We start from the raw sequence: 17,647 nt of genomic DNA on the forward strand, positions 1-17,647 counted from the left end.
TCTGCGCTTCCTCCAGGAAGCCTGCCCTAACTGCACGTGCCCACACGGAGCTCTCCAGCCCCTTTCCCCACTTGTTGCTCTCAGCAGGCTCAGTGCCTGCCCATCCTTTCAGGTCCAGCACCTCTGGGAAGCCTGCCCTCACCACTCTGGCCCTGCACACAGCCCAGCTCTTCTTGCCTGGGCTTCCTGGCACCATCACCTCTTACGTCCCCTGGGTGGCCTGCCCCTGCTGGCTCCTCCCTTTTCCCCCTGTACCTTATAAGACTGCTTGCTGTCTTCCAGGAGAAACAAATGACCTGCACGGACATCAACACCCTGACGAGGCAGAAGGAGCTTCTCCTGCAGAAGTTGAGCACATTTGAGGAGACCAACCGCACCCTCCGAGACCTACTGAGGGAACAGCACTGCAAAGAGGTGAGCTGCTGGCCCTGCCCCACCGAGGGCCTGTGGACTCAGCTCCAACCCTCCAGTACCGCGTGCCCATCCTCTCTGAGCCTCAGTCTCTTCTATAAAAAGAAAATGCTGTGGGTGCCTGACCTGAGAGGGCTGGAGAAAGACGATGAAATCATTCACCTGGGCACCTGGTAGACAGGGCTGTCTCAGATGTGGAATCTCGACCTGGTGGTACAGAAAGGACCTTGGAAGTCAGGAGAAGGGCAGTGGGGAGTCGGAGGAGGGGCTCAGCCCATGCCAGGGCTTGTACAGCAAAACAGGGAGAGTATTAGGTCTGAGCTTTGGTGGAATAGAAGAAAGACTAGTGGCTGACAGACACATTGTATGGTATCACTTTGTTTTCTTAAATGATGGTCTCTGAGATATAGTTTATATAATAAAGATGAACTGGGACTTTAAGGAAACTGATCAGGCCGGCAGGTCCCTGGGAGGAGCTGAGCTCATGGAGGTTCATGAGCCCACCAAGTTGACCTCTATAGTTGTAACTTCCTTCTTATAAAACTCTGTGGTTTGAACTTTCTGTCTCCCTGCCTTCTGTACCCTCCATCTTGGCACACAAGCCAGAATGTGCACGTGTCTAGCCGGGTCCACACATTCTGATGTTGTTGCAGCTCTTTTTCCTTTTCCCGAATAAATCCTTGTGGTGATAGACTACCTAGTCAATCTTATTGTCCTGTTGACGTATATTAGCAAATGATCCTGAAAAGATGGACAGTATAAGCAGCTGTCTTCCTGTTTGGTTCAAACCAAAGGGATACCAAGAGTCTCAAAATGTCCGGGCTGATGAATGATGACATTTTTCTTAGTTTCTGTTTTGTTTCCAACATTGTCAACTTCTCTGTTTTTATTTTTAAAAATTAATATTTAAAATAAGTGATATAACGTGGTATACATCACTGCCCAGCTTTCCAAACAAAACCGTGTCCACATAGTTAAATCCTCTCGTGATGACCTCATCTCTCTCCCCTCAGAGGGGACTTTCATCTCGAATCTGATACTTTCATCGCTTATGTATACATCCCTGAACAACATCTGGCGTTGTCAAGCATGTCTTCAAACTTGCCCTAAATGGGATTGTGCCACATGTGTTCTTCTGAGTTTGCTTTTTTTCACTCAATATTTTTATGAGGTTCATCCATTTTTGTCATTGAGGCCTAAGGTAATTAATTTTCACAGTTGTATCCCATTTTATGACAATACCACAATTGATGCATCCATTCTTCTGTTGATGGCGACCTAATTTCAGTTGTCTGCTATGACAAGCAGTACGTTGAGTACTCGTGTCCACTTTCCTGGTGGGCTTGAGAGTTTCTAGAATATGTTTCTATGAATTTTACTAGTTATAGTGAAATTATTCTCTTATAATAGTTACATCTGTGTCATTTCTAGCTCGGTGTTCTCAGGCGGGTGATTTTTACCTCTCTGGGCCTCAGTTTCCCCACTTGTAAAACCGGAAAATTAGGGCTGATGCACGGATAAGGGCTTGGCAGGCTGCTGAGCACGTGCTAGGTGTTTGTTGGATGGTGGGGTTCTGCTGCTGTCTGTCCTGGGACAGGAGCCTTCAGACCACCTCTTCCTACCCAGTTTTTTTCCTTTTTTGACTTCTTAGCTCCCACCTTCCTGGAAGTCTGGACTCTCCCAGTAGAGATGAAGGGTCAGCTAATTGGAATTCCTACCCGCAGCAGGAGTTCCCTGTTCAGTCCAGGCTCTCATCTCTTCCTGACCATGTGGCACTCGGGGCTGCACCCCCATCTCGGGGTTTACTGGAGAGCAATCCATGTGGTGGTGGGGGGCTGCTCTGGCTCTGGGGTCAGTGGGCTTAGGGCCCAGGTCTGCCACTTCTGGCTGTGTGATCTCCCAGCCTCTATTTCCTCATCTGTAATGTGGGGGTGGTGATAGTTAGTGCATTGCTCCTTAGAATGGGAGATTTGGGACAGTCATGTGTTAGTTTGGGGAGTGTCCCCCTGAGGGTTCGGGGGGCATGGTGTAATGGGCAGTGAGAGCAGCTTCAAGCTCTGGGTCCCTGGCCTAGGCTGTCATCCCATGTCCTTTGCCTCTTGCTGGAAAAACCACAATGCTGGCTTCTTTCAGTTTCTAGGTCCCCAGGAAACTTCAGGACCAGAGATCCCTTTTCTTTTGGCTGGTGTAGGGGACCTGTGGGACGAGAGGGAAAGAGGGGAGCTTCCTCCTAGGGACACTTTGTTCAGGTGCCCAGGAAGAAGAATAGAGACAGTGACAAAACACATCCCAGTGAGAAAATGGGCAAGTGTGTGAGCCGTTCGGGGAAGAGGAAACTCAAATGGCTAAGACACTTATGAATAATTACGGAATGCAGATTAAAACAGCAGGAGGCGTGCTGGCAAAGACTGGCAACAGGCAGAGGTTGGCTACTGCCCGGTGCTGTCATGTCCTCCTTGTGGCAATGGGAATCAGGGTAGGTGTTCTGCAGGGCACTACAGCTACCACAGATCACACACCTGCCAGCCCAGCACCCTTCCTCTTGGTATCAACCCTAAAGAAACATTTTGTGTGTGCCCAGTGATGTCCATTGTTGCAGTTTGCAGCTGTAAAACCCGGGACCAGCCTTATTGCCCAGAAGTATTGGGGAGATGTTAAAAATGCAATAACATGTTAGAGACAGAAAGCAGATTAGTGGTGGCTGCGGGGAGTGGCAAATGGGGACTGACTGTTTCCTGGGTACAGGGTTTCCATTTGGGATGATGAAAATGTTCCAGAACTGGTGTTAGTGATGATTGCACAATATTGTGAATGTGCTATAAATACGTATATGCCACTGAATTTTGCACTTAAAAATGGTTAAAATGGCAAAGTTTATGTTATAAATATTTTACCACAGTTAAAAAAAATAATGTAATGTATCAGAAACTATTGAATTGTACATTTTAAATGGGTGACTTGTAGCTGAATTTATATCTCAACAAAGCCATTTAAAAAAAGATCAAGTTGTAGCACAAAAATACAGTATGATATCGTTTTGGTAAAATTAGACATTAATCCCTTCCCACCCCCCTGCTCCCCAAAACATACTATTTCTTTACGGGTCACTATATGTAAATGCATAGAGAAAGGATGGACAGGACACTCATCAAACTACTAGTAGCAATAGGATGGGGATGAGGGCGACTTGAGCTTCATCGGTGTTCACTAAATATTTTATCATGAGAATGTAATGTATTTATTACTTCTGTAATTAGAAGTGGAATTTTGGGAAAGGAAAAGAATCGATAGGATGTAGCCACTGGGGTTCATTGCTGCATGACTTGGCTTTCCCTTTGTCCTCCCTCAAAGGATTCTGATAGGCTGATGGAGCAACAAGGAGCATTACTGAAACGGCTGGCGGAAGCGGACTCTGAGAAAGCGGTACATAAAGCCCCTCCCTGCCCCCGCCTGCTCTTGTGGGTTACTGGCAACAGAGCTGGAGCCCCGCCCTGACATTCCTTTGGGTCTTAGTTTCATGATCTGTAAAATGGGCTGATGTCCCCTGTCCTACCTGATCCACTGGGCTTGTCTAGTTGATCACCTGAACCACCAAGCTGGACACCAACCTGAGGGATGGTGGTGATGGTGATGGACTTAACAAATCATCAGAATCTGTCACCTGACTTTCCTTATTTGTGTTATGGATTAAAAGCTATCAAAAGGTACAGACTTTCTGACTCAACAATTCCAATTCTGGGAATCTCTCCCAAGGCGGCGTGTTCCAAAGTCTATTCCATGGAACCCTAAGTTCCTCAAGATGTTAATGGGTGCAAGCAGCAAAGGGGGGGGGGGGCTGATCCATGGCCAAATAAATACATTTGGGAAACTATTGGCGGGCATGAACAAAAAGTTCAACAGATTTCTTAAGTCCCAAGATCTTTTGGAGTCTTGGATGTATTAGTGCTTATTGTGAGTCAGATAGAGAGAAAGGAGATGGAGGCCACGTTTGCCAAGGTTTGGCCCTTGGCCCTCAGTGCCTCGCTAAACATTGCTGCGAGAGACTCAGCAGGAATCGAGACTCAGCAGGAATCGTGATGTTGCCTAAACCTGCATTCCCAGCTCCAGAGGCTTTTGCAAATTATGATACATCTGTCAATTGAAACATTAAGCTGCTGTTTCAGAAGATGTAGGAGATTTAATCACATTAGGGCAAATGTGGGAGTGTAAGTTGTGGAACAAAATGACTTACGACTTCTTAATGTATGTTAACAGTGTATCTCGATCTCTGGGTGGGGGGGGGTTGTGGGGATTCTTTAGCGGTTTTGTGTGTGTGTTCCAGTGTTCTCCACAATTAACGTTAGTTTATTTTAAATTACAAAATAAAATACATGTTTATTGTCTTAAATATTTAATACAGATGTTAGCTGCTTCCCACCAGGGTCTGTGACCTGGGCCAGTGTGTTTGGACCTTGGGCCCTGGTGGCCAGGCCCCCACAGGAGTTTCTCTCCTCTCTGGGCTGGGCCTCCTTGCCCTCCCCAGGGAGCTCACGATGGTGTGTGTTCCCCTTCAGCGCCTGGTGTTACTGCTCCAAGAGAAGGACAAGGAGTTGGAAGAGCTCCTCCAGGAAATACAATGTGAGAAGGTACCATCCCTGACACTTGTTCCTTCTTACTGGCCAGCAGAGCTTAGTGGGTAGGGTGTGCTCTGGAATTGGAGACGTGGGTTCAAATCCTAGCCCTTTCACTTTCTCCGTCTCTCCAAAGGCTCAAGCAAAGACGGCATCCGAGCTCTCTAAGTCCATGGAGTCCATGCGAGGGCATTTGCAGGCACAGCTTCGGTGCAAAGAGGCCGAGAACAGTCGCCTATGCATGCAGATCAAGGTACTTGCTGGCCCCACAGGTGGGAAAGATGGGGGCAGTGGCCTGGCAGTCCAAGGGCGGTGGCCTGGCCAAGGCTATCATATTCAGGAAGGCTTTGCCCCAAAGGATTATGGGGCAGCTGCTGCCAAAGAACTTGTGCTCCAGAGACTCTGGGACAATGGCAAGAGCAGTGGACCTGGAGGTCTTCAGTGCCCTTCCCCGCAGTGACTGGGTTGGGTTCCATGCCCCTGAGCCAGTCACTTCATCCCTTAGCCCTCAGTTCTCTTAACTGTCCACGGGAGAGGGTGGTCTCGGATGCTGCTTGCATGTGTAAGCCAGGGACCTTCTGAGGTCACAGCTCTGTTGAGTGACTGAGGGATATGTGACCACTATGCTGGGAGTTCAGGGAAGGATCGCAGAAGACTTCTAACATTGAGACCTGGTGGGTTCAGTGACCCACAGAGGTGCTGCACACAGTGGGTAACCCGTTCTCTCCCTCTCCCCCATTTCCTCTTTTTACTGGGCCTCTTTTCTCCCTCTCTCCCCTTGACTTTCTGCCTTGCCTCCCCCCTGCCTTTCTTGTCTCTCTCTCCTCCCTCTTACTCACCCCTCTCTCCCTCACCCCTAACCTCCCCTTCCCAGAACCTGGAGCGCAGTGGGAACCAGCACAAGGCGGAAGTGGAGGCCATTATGGAGCAGCTGAAGGAACTGAAGCAAAAGGGAGACCGAGACAAGGAGTCCTTGAAGAAGGCCATCCGAGCCCAGAAGGAACGAGCTGAGAAGAGCGAGGAGTATGCTGAGCAGCTGCACGTGCAACTTGCTGACAAGGTAACAGACCTTCCCTGAGGAGGGCTGCTCGAAGCGGGGGGTGGACGGTGGTTGGATAGGTGAGTAGTGCGTGGGTGGCTGAATGCAAGTAGAAAAGCTGGGTAGAGGTGGCCGGGTGGGTGAATTCAGGGAAGATGGCAGTGGAGCAGGGGAATAGGCTGGTGGGATGGCTGGCCGGGTAGAGGGGGGGGTAGTGGGGAGGGATTAAATGGATGAAAGGGTGCTAATGGGGTTGGGTGGCTGGCTGGAGATGATTGGAGGGTATGTAGGACCATTTAACCACATCAATATTGTGGGTGGGAATGATAGTTAAGGAAGGATTTGCAAATGGTGCATGTGATTGCTGGCATTCTAGAATCCACCGCTAGCCTCCCACTGTCACTCTTGGTGCTCTCTAGAGAGGGATTGCAGGAGTGAGGTTTAAGTTCCCAGGTGAGGGGTCACCCCAGTGACCCAGCCCCCAGCTACCCTGGCCTCAGCACTAACACCAGGCTGACAGGCCCTGTTGTCCCGTGTTCCCAGGATCTTTATGTTGCTGAAGCTTTATCCACTCTGGAATCGTGGAGAAGCCGCTACAACCAAGTGGTGAAAGACAAGGGGGACCTCGAGCTGGAAATTATTGTCCTGAACGAGTACGTCAATGCTAAGAGAGGGAGCATGGGCGGACGGAGGGAAGTGGGTGTGCAGGGGGAAGGAGGCTGGCGACCTGAGGCAGGTCTCATCACTCACATGGCTGCCATTCGGTGTCTTCCATCAGGGCTGGCACTGGACTGAGAGGTGGACAGCCTTGAGATGGGCTTTCTGGTTGGACCTGGGGTCCTGGCTCCTGCCCCAGTCCTGGGGTCCTACCCCATCAGCAAGCGCTGTGGAGGGAGGGCCAGGCTTCCCCTGGTCACAGAGGCCAGGCCTAACCCCAGCTCCTGGGCCAGCTCTGGGTCCTAATCTGCGCAGCACAGGAAATGGGCCCAGGCATAGTGGGGGATGGGCTGGCTGGTAATCTCTGTGTCTCTCTGCTGTTTTGCCAACCAGTCAGTATGTCAGAGGCTTGGCCTATACAGTACAAAAGTGTACTCTACAGTTACTATTCAAGTGTTGTCAGCGTCAGCTATATTCACGTGTTCATTCGTTTAAAAATATTTATTGAGCATCTATCATATACGAGGCTATTTGCTGGCCTTCAGGGTTACAGCAGTAAAACAACAAATGTGTTCTCTGCCCTCATGGGGGTAGGCCTGTGCTCCAGCAGAGGAGATGGGGCTGCAGGGACCTAGGCTCCCTGGGCTAAGGACGGGTCACAGCAGACTAACTTAATCTCCGGTCAGGAAAAGCTTCCTGGAGGAGGTGTCTTTTGCTGTACTCAGCTCAATTTAGTAAACATATCCTGAGACCCTGCTATGTGCAGGGCCTTATGCCAGGTGCTAGCCTCAGAAAGTTCTCCATCTAATGGGAAAAAACATAATTAAGGTGGAAGGATATATGGATAGGGGAGAGGTACCCTGAGGAGGGAAGTCTGAGCTGGGTTTTTAAGGTGAGGAGGAGTTTGCCAGGTCAAACGATAGATGTGTTGGCTTGGGCCTCGGCAATGATCAGTAAATATTTGCTGACTGCACCATCATTGATCGACACTGAGAGCATACACTATGGAAAGGTTCTGCGTTGCGTCTGTAAGCATCTGTGACCCCAGTTTCTTTGAGCCCCTGAGCTGTGATCTTGGATTATAGCCCTGGTAAGTGACTGAGGGGAAGGAGGAGGGTATAAGGGCAGGTGGGCAGCCAGCTGCGGAGTTGGCTGCGTTCCCTTCATCCCATATACATTTATTGCAATTCCTGCCTGAGCTAGGTGAGTGTTCATACACGTGAACAAGCCAATCATGGCATCTGCCCTCACCTGGGAGACACAGAACCCCAGTGTGCTATGTTCCAGAGAGAGAGGGACCCCTGGGGTATCCTTGACCACCCAGTCTGGGAGTTCTGCCCTAATTTCAAGACCTGATTGGCTGAGAGATTCAGGGGGTGCTGTCAGGCGTGGGGAAGGGGTCGAGTCTCTGGTCCTTGTCGTCAGGTAGTGTCTTGGCCTCCTGGGAGGCTCAGAACGGAGGAGTCTTGGAGGGATGGTACGGGAGACAAATCTTAAAGTCGGTTACAAGAGGTGGGATACATGGGGATATCACAAGTGGCAGTGCCGGGGCAGGATAATGCAGCTGCTTCTCAGAGTGGAGATTAGGAAGCAGGCCGAGACGTGGGATGTGGCTTGGGTAGGAACACTTGACCCCACGCCACACAAAGACCCGGTTCCTCAAAACCTGTGTGTAATTGATTCCCCTTGTCTGCTTTCATTTTGTGACCTTCCAGCCGAGTGACAGATCTTGTAAACCAGCAACAGACCTTGGAGGAGAAGATGCGGGAAGACCGGGACAGCCTGGTGGAGAGACTACACCGGCAGACTGCTGAGTATTCTGCTTTCAAGCTAGAGAATGAGAGGCTGAAGGTCTGTAGTGAGAGCTGGGACCAAGGCAGTTGGGACAGCGGAGCTGCTGATAGCTGGGCATTCCTGGTTGAGCCCCTGAAATGACCATGAGGGTCTTCAGAGGGCCTGGAGGGGGCAGCATGATTGAGGAGGGCCTTGGATTCAGCAAGGCCCAGATTCAAGTCCTGGCTCTGCCTCTTACTAGCTGCTTTCTGACCTGGGTGAGAGATCTCATCCTTTGTTGCTGCAGTTTCCTTAGTGGGAGGTCTTTGTGAGAATGTGGGGATGCATGTGAAATGCCTCACATGACACACTCAGCCCAGGCACGTGCAATAGACATGACTTTGAGGTTAACATTGACACTCCAAGGGGACTGCTGGGCCCCTTCACGTGCGTTAGTTCTTATTTTAATCTCCCAGTAATGTGGTTATTATCTCTACTTTATAGAAAAAGGAAACAGGCTTAGGGAAAGGTCATGTTTCTTGCCAAGATTTTGCCCTTGGATGTTGGAGTTGGGCTTTGAACCTGAGTCTGACTCTGGAGCTCTAGCTCTTAACTGCTTGCTATACACCCTCCTAAGAGTCCTGGGGCGAGAGGCACCTGAACAGAGGTTGACATTTCAGAGCCAGGTTTGATCTTGGTTTTCAATTGAGCTGGACAGTAACATCTTTTACTGATTTTTGTTGTTGTTGTTAACTAAGATTAATTTTAAGAAAATACAACATACGAAGAGGTTCATAAAATGAATACACAGTGTTATCCGTCACCCTGATCGAACCTTACTGGCATCCCGGTGACATCACCTGTTTAGAAACACCCCCTGCAGAGGTGACTGTTATCCTGACTGATACCATCACAGATCAGCTTGCCTGTGTTTGAACTTGGTGCCTACGTAGCTTTTATTCAGCGTTGTTTGTGAAGGTTGCCCCTGGGTGTGGGGGGGTTTGTTCGTTCTCAGTGCTGTACAGTGTAACACTGCCACAGCACATTTATCCATTCTACGGGGGTGGACATTGGGTTGTAGGACATCTTTGTTCATCTTTGGATGGACATAGTTGGTGTGTTTTTACAGGTTACACGCTTTGAAGTAGACTTGCCAGGTCGTAAGGTGGTGTGCGTAAGTTCGGCTTTGGTAGATGTCACCACACAGTAAAATAGTTGTACAGATTTGCACTCCCATCAGGGGCACATGAGAGTTAACAGTTGCTGCGTGTCTCCTTGTCAACTCTTGGCATTGTCAGTCTTTTTCCTTTTAGCCACTCTGGTGGGAGGGTAGGGTATCTCCTTGGTTGTCGTGCAAATTAAAGACAGCCTCCAAGTATGACAGTTAGTGGAGAGGTTAGTGATAGGATGGTATCTGTGTGGTGTAATACAGTGTGGCCATTCAGGGATGTTTGTAGAAGTGTATTTTCTTAGGTATTATAATTACAAACGTGAAATCTGCTCATAGTAAAATCTTAAAACGTTACAGAAATGGGATGTGGAAGTAAAGGTCTCTGTTAACTGTTGATGTGTATCTTTCCAGTTTCTCCCCCCCAATACTAACATATTCAAACACAGACACACCCTTTCATCCATCCCTTATTCTGCGGCTTGCTTTCCTCCTTCAACCATGTTTCATGGATGTATTGTTAGGTCAGTTTTTTTAAGCTTTATCTCTTTTTAAAAAAATGACTGCTTATTATTTTATTGTATTGAGATGCATGACTTATTTTGCCCCATCTGCGAAGGTGAGCACTTGGGTTGAAAGAGGACATTTACTGACCTCCGAAGGCGTTCATAATGTAATTGTCAATTGATGAAGTGTGTCGCAGCGCCGTTTGGACAGTATACTCCCATCCTTGTTGAAAAACATAGTCACTACACAGCTGTCAGTAGGTAGCCATAAGCCAAGGTATCTTGCATCATGAGTCATTTTTCTTGGTCTTATATCCATTTTCTTTTGTGATTGTTATTGCTTTTGTAATAAGAACAAGAAAACACAGACATCACTCATTTTATCTATATTCGCTTGAGTTGGTCCTGTTAGGCATCTTGCTCCGACGCGCCTGAGGAAAACGGCTGGTGTGGGTTTGAATAGGTGGGGCTTCTCTTTGCTGGCCCCTTGGTATAGGAACTGAGGGTGGGATGACCGCCTGCTCTGGAACCTTCTGGTTGGTCACTCATGAGCCACCCCTTCTAGGCTTGTTTCGCTCCGATGGAGGACAAACTGAATCAGGCACACCTGGAGGTCCAGCAGTTGAAGGCGTCGGTTAAGAACTACGAGGGGATGATTGACAACTATAAGAGTCAGGTAGGCCTCTCAGGTGCCCCTGCCTTGCCTGGGCAGCATCTCCCGGAGGCTGGGGGGCTCACCATGAGGCTTCTCCTGGGAAGGGGGTGGAGGGCTCTGCCCAAGACGGCCCGTTGCTGCCTGGTCCCTAGGTGATGAAGACCAGATTGGAAGCAGACGAAGTGGCTGCCCAGCTGGAACGCTGTGACAAAGAGAACAAGATCCTTAAAGATGAGATGAACAAAGAGATTGAAGCGGTACTGCTCCCCTTCCTGGCTTTCTCCCCCCACCCAATTCCCTGTCCGTCCGTCCATCCGTCCGTCCGTCCGTCCGACCCTCTTGTTTGCCTTCACCCTCCCTGCTGTGGATAAGGAAGACCGACAAATGTTCTTACTGCTGGGCCGGTCCCTCGACCGGGTATGTGCTCTTTCCTCTATCTCATCTCCACTCTCTTGTGTTCCTTTACCCCCTTTTCCCTCCTGGTTCTCTTCTTTTTCCAATTTCCTTAAAAATAAATCTCTGCTGCTTGGAGCACTCAAGTGGATTTAAATCCACAGACTTGCCAAGGTCTTAGGTGTGCCTGTTGCATTCAGTGTGGTGTCTGTTTGGAGCCAACCAAAAAATATGCCTCATGTCCTGCTCCCGAGAAACCCTTATTCTCCTAGAGACAGCTTGGCTGTTTTTCTAGAAGAAAAGGGATCCTATTCATAGTGACCTTGGAGATGGGCTGAGTCCTGACTTGTGGCGTACCCCCGGGCAAGTCACTGCGTCTCTCTAGTCCTCAGCCTCCTTAATACAAGGGGGGACTACGACCACATAGTTCGTACCTTTCCCTCTGACCTATAGATTGTGACGGCCTTCCTAGGCACTTGGGAGTTAGATTAGCCTTTAATCTTGTCTCTGCCCGTGACCTTGGGCAAAGGAGCCTTTGATCCTAAGTGTCCTTATGCAGGGACAACAGCACCTACTTTGTAGGTTATTGTATGAATTCACTGAATAATTCCGACAGCCCTTAGCCTGGGTCCTGGTGTTGTTACTTAATGAGTAAAGGAGTGGCTGGCCCAGGTGGCAGGTCAAGGCCAAGTGTGTTCCCCCAGAGAACAGCCCGACACCCTCAGTGGCCTTCAGGAGAGCAGGCTGTGCTTCTGTCTGTGGATCTGGGGCCAGGGTGGCCCTGCCCTAACTCCACAGGATGCTGCCTGGCCCCTTCAGCAGCTGGGCCCTTCCCGACGGTGGGATTTTCTCCCCTGCTCCAGGCACGCAGGCAGTTCCAGTCCCAGCTGGCTGACCTGCAGCAGCTGCCTGACATTCTCAAGATCACGGAGGCGAAGCTGGCAGAGTGCCAAGACCAGCTGCAGGGCTATGAGAGGAAGAACATCGACCTCACAGCCATCATATCAGACCTGCGCAGCCGGGTAAGGGAATGGCAGAAAGGGACCCACGAACTGACCCGATCAGGGGTCCGCTTACCCAGATGAGCTGCACGCCCCCAAGGGAGGACCACTTCCTTTTCCTTGGCTGTCGTTTCTGAAAGTGGTGAGCGATCATCAGTGCTGTGAAATAAAAGTCTGGTGTGCCAAATGCCTCGTGTTTGCACAAAGTGATTGTACTTGTAGGAGCCGTCACTCGATTGGTTGGGCCCTGCTCTTGCCCCGTCCCCAAGTGCTCCAAGTCTCCGCCTGCCTCCGCCCTTGGCCTTGACACTCTGCTGCTGTCCTCAGCCATGCACCCACCGACGGCAAGCCGCAGATGTCCTTTTTTGCCATCGTTCTCTTGCTTTAGTTGCCTTCCCTACTCTTAACAGATCTGTTGCCTGAGATTCTGTCCTGAAAGAGGACTCCCTTTGTCTAGAAGCCATCTGCCTCGGGTTACTGGAACCTCGCCTATGGTGCCTAAGAAATCACATGCCTCTCACTTGCAGTGTGATCTTAGGCAAGGCCCTTCCCCTCTCTTGACCTGCTTCCTTGTAATAATAATAAAAGTAGCTGTCATTTTTTTTGAGCACGTGCCCTGTGCTCCACCATTGTCTCCTTTAACTCTCCCAGGAACTTTCTGAGGTGTATTATTTCCCCCATTTTATAGAAAGCAGCCCACGGCATAGAGGGGAGAAGTAATTTCCCGAGGTCACAAAGCTAATCCTTAGTCAACAGGGATGGGAACCCAGCCAGCCAGCTGGCTGGTTCTCAAGCCCATGTTCTCAGTACTCTTCAATCACCTGCCTCCCCTCGAACCTGAGCATTCTGACGGCCTTTCCAGCCCAGCTGTCTGAGGCTTCTGCGTAAAGCGGCCCTCTGGCTAACTTGTCAGACTTGCCTGCCTGAGAGCATTCATACACTTCCTGTTGCCTTGCCTGCACTTGTGCCCAGTTCAGGGGAGAATGAAGTCAGCGGTACTGACAACGTAATTGGTAAAGCTCCCTGGTGTGTCGTGTCGACCTGCCGTCTGCTTCTGCCTTCTCATGTCTGCCCTGGATCCCACTGAAGGGCCTCTCCTGATCAAGAAAGCGTCATCATGGTTCTTCAGGATCCAACCTGGCTTCTCAGTGCAGGAAAGCCTTCAGTCTTGGGAGTTGGGCCTAACCTGTCCCTGCTCTCCTTTCTCCTCCAGGATGTGCGTTGAGACTTGGACGCCTGCTGAGGGCAGCGTGCGTCTTTCCTGGGTGTGGATGACAGGTCACAGGGAGAAGGGAGGGCTGGATCGGGAAGTTCTTCTGTAAACCAGTCTGTGTTCCTGTCATTTTAGATTGAACATCAGGGGGACAAGCTGGAGATGGCGAGAGAGAAACACCAGGCTTCCCAGAAGGAAAATAAACAGCTGAGTCTGAAGGTGGATGAACTGGAGAGGTTAGAGGCAGTTGGCCCCATCTCTGTCGTCTTGCTAGGAACTGAGACTTTCAGCCACTTAGCTGCTTTGGGCTTAGTGTGCGGAAGTGTTTGAGGGACTCAAGGCCCTGGAAGGTACTGAGGCAGACCTCAGAGGAAAAGCTGCTTCCATTGCAGTGGTAAGCATTGTGGGAGAGAGGAAGGTGGTCTCAGCCAGCGGGGGACGCCCCAGAAGAGTGTGATCAAGACCACCCCTAGGCACCAGCTGTCAGGCATGCTTCATCTAAGCAAACCCGCAGAGTCAGTACACAACAGTGGGGGGCATTCTCCTCCCCTCATTCTGCTCTGCGCCTTCCCCAAGACCATTCTGAGCCTTCTGTCAGTTGTGGACTGTTGCAGGCCGTCAGAGGTAAAGACCACATCTTTTGGAATTAGAAACCCTGGCCTTGGGGCCCATGATTTCATCCTTTTGAACCTCTGTTTACTCATCTTGAGAAAGGGCTCGAGGTAGGGAAAACAGTCTAGCTCAGGGGGTTATTGTGAGTCTCCAATGAGATAATCTTCAAAGGGCTTAGCACATTGTCTGGCATATAGAAATGTACAGTGTAGTTAGTGTGTAGTTGGTATTACTCCAATTTAAATATGAGGAAACTGAGCTTGGGGAGAAGTTAAGTGACTTGCCCAAGGTAACATAGCTGGTACCTGGCAAAGCTGCGACTTAGCCCCTTGACTATCTCCCTCTAGAGCAGGGGTGTCCAAACTTGTTTCAACGTTTTTCACCAAGGGCCATATGCGGTAAAATACACAAACAGCCAGGCCACTCACTCGAGGTGAAGTACGTATTGCCTCACCTGGTTTATTTAAGTAAACTAAATATATTTTTGGAATTTGCTGCGGGCCAATTAAAAATGGATTGTGGACCGCAGTTGGCCCGCGGGCCGCAGTTTGGACACCCCTGCTCTAGAGCTTTCAGCATCTGTAAAGTGAGGGCTGGAGCCTTCGTTTTAGAGATGAAGGGCCTGAAGTCCTAGGAGGCTGTACCTGCTCATGTAGCCTGCAGGCAGGGACTAGAACCAGGTGGTCCCCTTCTGGGCTCCGCTTTGCTGGCCTCAAAGATGCAGCTGGATTCAGCAGGAATAGCAGAGCTCCTTACATGGGAACACGTTCCAGAAGTGCAGTGGGGACTGTGTGCACATCAGGATGGTCACTGTTGCCCCATGGCTGGTCACATAGGATACTGAGTGGTCCAGCTGAAGTCCCTGTGCTGAGGGAGGCATCAGTGAACAGAAAAAGTTGAGGGCATGGGGTTTTCTGCCAGACCTGCCAGCTGTGCTGACGGGCCAGTGACTTTTCGTCTCTGAGGCTGAGTTTCTTCATCTGCAAAGGGGGGATCATAATGGAACCCACCTTTCCAAGCTGCCAGTTGCCATATTACATGTGATAACGTGCACTTAGCACAGGCCACGCTCAGTCTGTGCTTGTTTTTCCTGCTCCTCATACAGCTGCTCCAGCTGCAGTTCCTGGCCTCCTGGCTGATCCGCAGATTCCTTTGGTTTATTCCTGTGGCTCCTTGGAGAGTCTTGGTGTGATGAGAGCCCCGGTCCAGGGGTGGCTGGCAGCCCCCTGGCGGGGTGGAGCGAGAGGAAGGGGTATGGGCAGCATCTGACCGAGTGTTCTCACCTAGGAAACTGGAAGCGACCAGTGCCCAGAATATCGAGTTCCTACAGGTGATTGCCAAGAGGGAGGAGGCAATCCACCAGTCCCAGCTGCGGCTGGAAGAGAAAACGCGGGAATGTGGGACGCTGGCAAGGCAGTTGGAGAGCGCCATTGAAGATGCTAGGAGGCAGGTCAGTCTCAATTCCATTACTATCTAGCTCTGTGACCTTGGGAAAATCGCCTAACCTCTCTGAGCTTGTTTTCCCATCTGAAAAATGGGCATATAGTAGTACCTGCCTCAGAATTCTCCATAAGGATCAAATGTTCAATTACTATAAAGGACCTGGCACTTGACTCACGACTGCTCATGCAGTTACTGCCTGCCTGGGACCCAGACAGGTCTGCCACATCTTAGGTGATGACTCATGGGTATTGGGAAAGGGCAGGGAAAGCTGGATGCAGAGGTTGTCTCCCTATTTAGCTCCAAAGAAGTCTCCGTGGCAATGTGCTGGTGCTGTCTGGGAGACCCGATAGTGCGGAGTGGCCCAGCCTTCTCCTTGCTGGGTGTTCTAGGTGTCAGGTAAGCAGCACCCCCATTGTGCCTTCTGGGCAGGTGGAACAAACCAAGGAACATGCAGTCTCCAAGGAGCGAGCAGCCCAGAACAAAATCCTGGACCTTGAGACCCAGCTGAGCAGAACCAAAACTGAACTCAGCCAGCTAAGGCGCAGCCGTGACGACGTGAGTGGGCTGGAGGGCCGGGGGTTGTGGAGCGAGATTCTGGCTTCCTGGGCCTGCAGGGCGAAGTGTTTTGTTGGTTGTTTTTATGAACATGACATATTTTTCTTTTTCTCTAATCATTTTATTAACCGCTTTATCAAGACTTCGTTTACATACCATAAAATTCACCCATTTAAATTGTGTTTAGTATATTCACAGAGTTGTGCAAGCATCACCACAACCTAAGTTTAGAATATCTTCAGAAAGAGACCCTACATGCATTAGCAATCACTCCCCACTCCCCTCCCGGTCAGCCCGGCAACCACTAATAAAGCTCTGTGTGGCCATGAACTTGTCTGTTGCGGACGTCTCACCTTGCCGCATGCCCTGCTCCCCTCAGGCTGACCGCCGCTACCAGAGCCGGCTGCAGGACCTGAAAGACCGCCTGGAGCAGTCGGAGAGCACCAACCGCAGCATGCAGAACTACGTCCAGTTCCTCAAGTCGTCCTATGCCAACGTGTTTGGGGACAGTCCCTATACCACCTACCTGACCAGCTCTCCCATCCGCTCCAGATCTCCGCCCGCCTGAGACCGCTGGTCTTGGGCCAGACGCCCAGACTGATGTCATGGGAACTGAGGAGTTGAGTTGCCAAGCCATACCTGGAAAGCCTGGTGGTTTTCCTCTCTCCCAGTGATGAAGTTTGTTCAGTTCAGGATCTTGTCCTCAGCTAGGCTCCATGAAAGTCCCTCAAGCAGCAGGGGATGAAGAAACAGGGACCACTTCGTTCTCTCCTCTCTAATGGAAGTTTTTCATTATCTTGCCAGGCCTTAAATCTACTACTATTAGGGAAGCAGATTTGAACTCACCATGACTTTGCTCATTCGTTTCCCGAGAGCACGTTTGGACTAGATTTTTTTCCTCCAGTCCCCAGAAGCCTTCTTTAGCACTCCCTTGGGTTTTCTAGGACCTGAACCAGCAGGAGCTATGAGCCAGAGGTCCTCACTGCCCCTCCTGGGCTGTGGGTATGTCCACTGGTTTTCCTTATTTCGTGGGTACAGTGTTTTCCCCAAGGCTCCCTTCCCAAGCCCAGTGGAAACCTGTCATACCCGAGTGTCTTTTGAGGCCACTTGCCCTCATGCACTTCACAGTAGATAACCGAGGGCTCATGTCCAGTTGGCCTTTTAAAAATGTAATCCCAAACTCATTGATTTTTGTTTCTCTTTGCAGGTTTGTATCTATAGATAGAAATGTACTTATTCTTGAAATATTTGTGTTGTTTTACAAAAAGCTTTTAAGTATAATCAATATTTAAGACTCCATTGATTTCCTTTACCCATCCCCATTCCCCCTTATAAAATGATTTAGTTAAATGCTGCAGGAGAGCCAGTAAACATTTTTATAAAGTACTTGGTACATGGAACATTAGGCTCTTTGTTTCATTTTTGGACCATACTGCTTCTTTCTCCTTTGTGTGCTCTCAAAATCCCGTGAGTTGACTAGAAGCATTGCTGTGTTTGGTGGCAGGTCATGTTAGCTGTTAAGAGGAAGGTGGGATGTGTATAAATTACTGTTTTTAAAACATTAATTGGTTTCTGAATGGTAAGATTATTGGCTATTTTTGTTCTCCACGT

General features: G+C 49.8%; 1 protein-coding gene across 10 annotated transcripts in view; it reads left to right on the top strand.

Moving 5' to 3' along the window:
- Nucleotides 1-17,436, top strand: part of ODF2 (outer dense fiber of sperm tails 2) — a 28,309-nt gene extending 10,873 nt beyond the window's left edge. For 4 of the 10 annotated variants that reach the window (XM_074331123.1, XM_019728731.2, XM_019728732.2 and 1 more), the window contains 14 exons: nt 283-414; nt 3,763-3,834; nt 4,965-5,036; nt 5,158-5,274; nt 5,896-6,081; nt 6,604-6,713; nt 8,433-8,568; nt 10,730-10,840; nt 10,972-11,076; nt 12,076-12,234; nt 13,562-13,662; nt 15,326-15,488; nt 15,911-16,036; nt 16,416-17,432. In XM_074331123.1, coding sequence (XP_074187224.1) covers nt 283-414; nt 3,763-3,834; nt 4,965-5,036; nt 5,158-5,274; nt 5,896-6,081; nt 6,604-6,713; nt 8,433-8,568; nt 10,730-10,840; nt 10,972-11,076; nt 12,076-12,234; nt 13,562-13,662; nt 15,326-15,488; nt 15,911-16,036; nt 16,416-16,604 — 1,779 coding nt within the window. In that variant the 3' untranslated portion in view covers nt 16,605-17,432. Of the gene's footprint in view, nt 1-282; nt 415-3,762; nt 3,835-4,964; nt 5,037-5,157; nt 5,275-5,895; nt 6,082-6,603; nt 6,714-8,432; nt 8,569-10,729; nt 10,841-10,971; nt 11,077-12,075; nt 12,401-13,561; nt 13,663-15,325; nt 15,489-15,910; nt 16,037-16,415 lie in introns of those variants that run through there. The other 6 variants (XM_019728725.2, XM_019728730.2, XM_019728726.2 and 3 more) reach the window with 2 other exon arrangements.
- Nucleotides 17,437-17,647: the final 211 nt, after the last annotated feature.

This window comes from Rhinolophus sinicus, linkage group LG04 (assembly GCF_036562045.2).
Source record: "Rhinolophus sinicus isolate RSC01 linkage group LG04, ASM3656204v1, whole genome shotgun sequence".
Classification (NCBI taxonomy): Eukaryota; Metazoa; Chordata; class Mammalia; order Chiroptera; family Rhinolophidae; genus Rhinolophus; species Rhinolophus sinicus.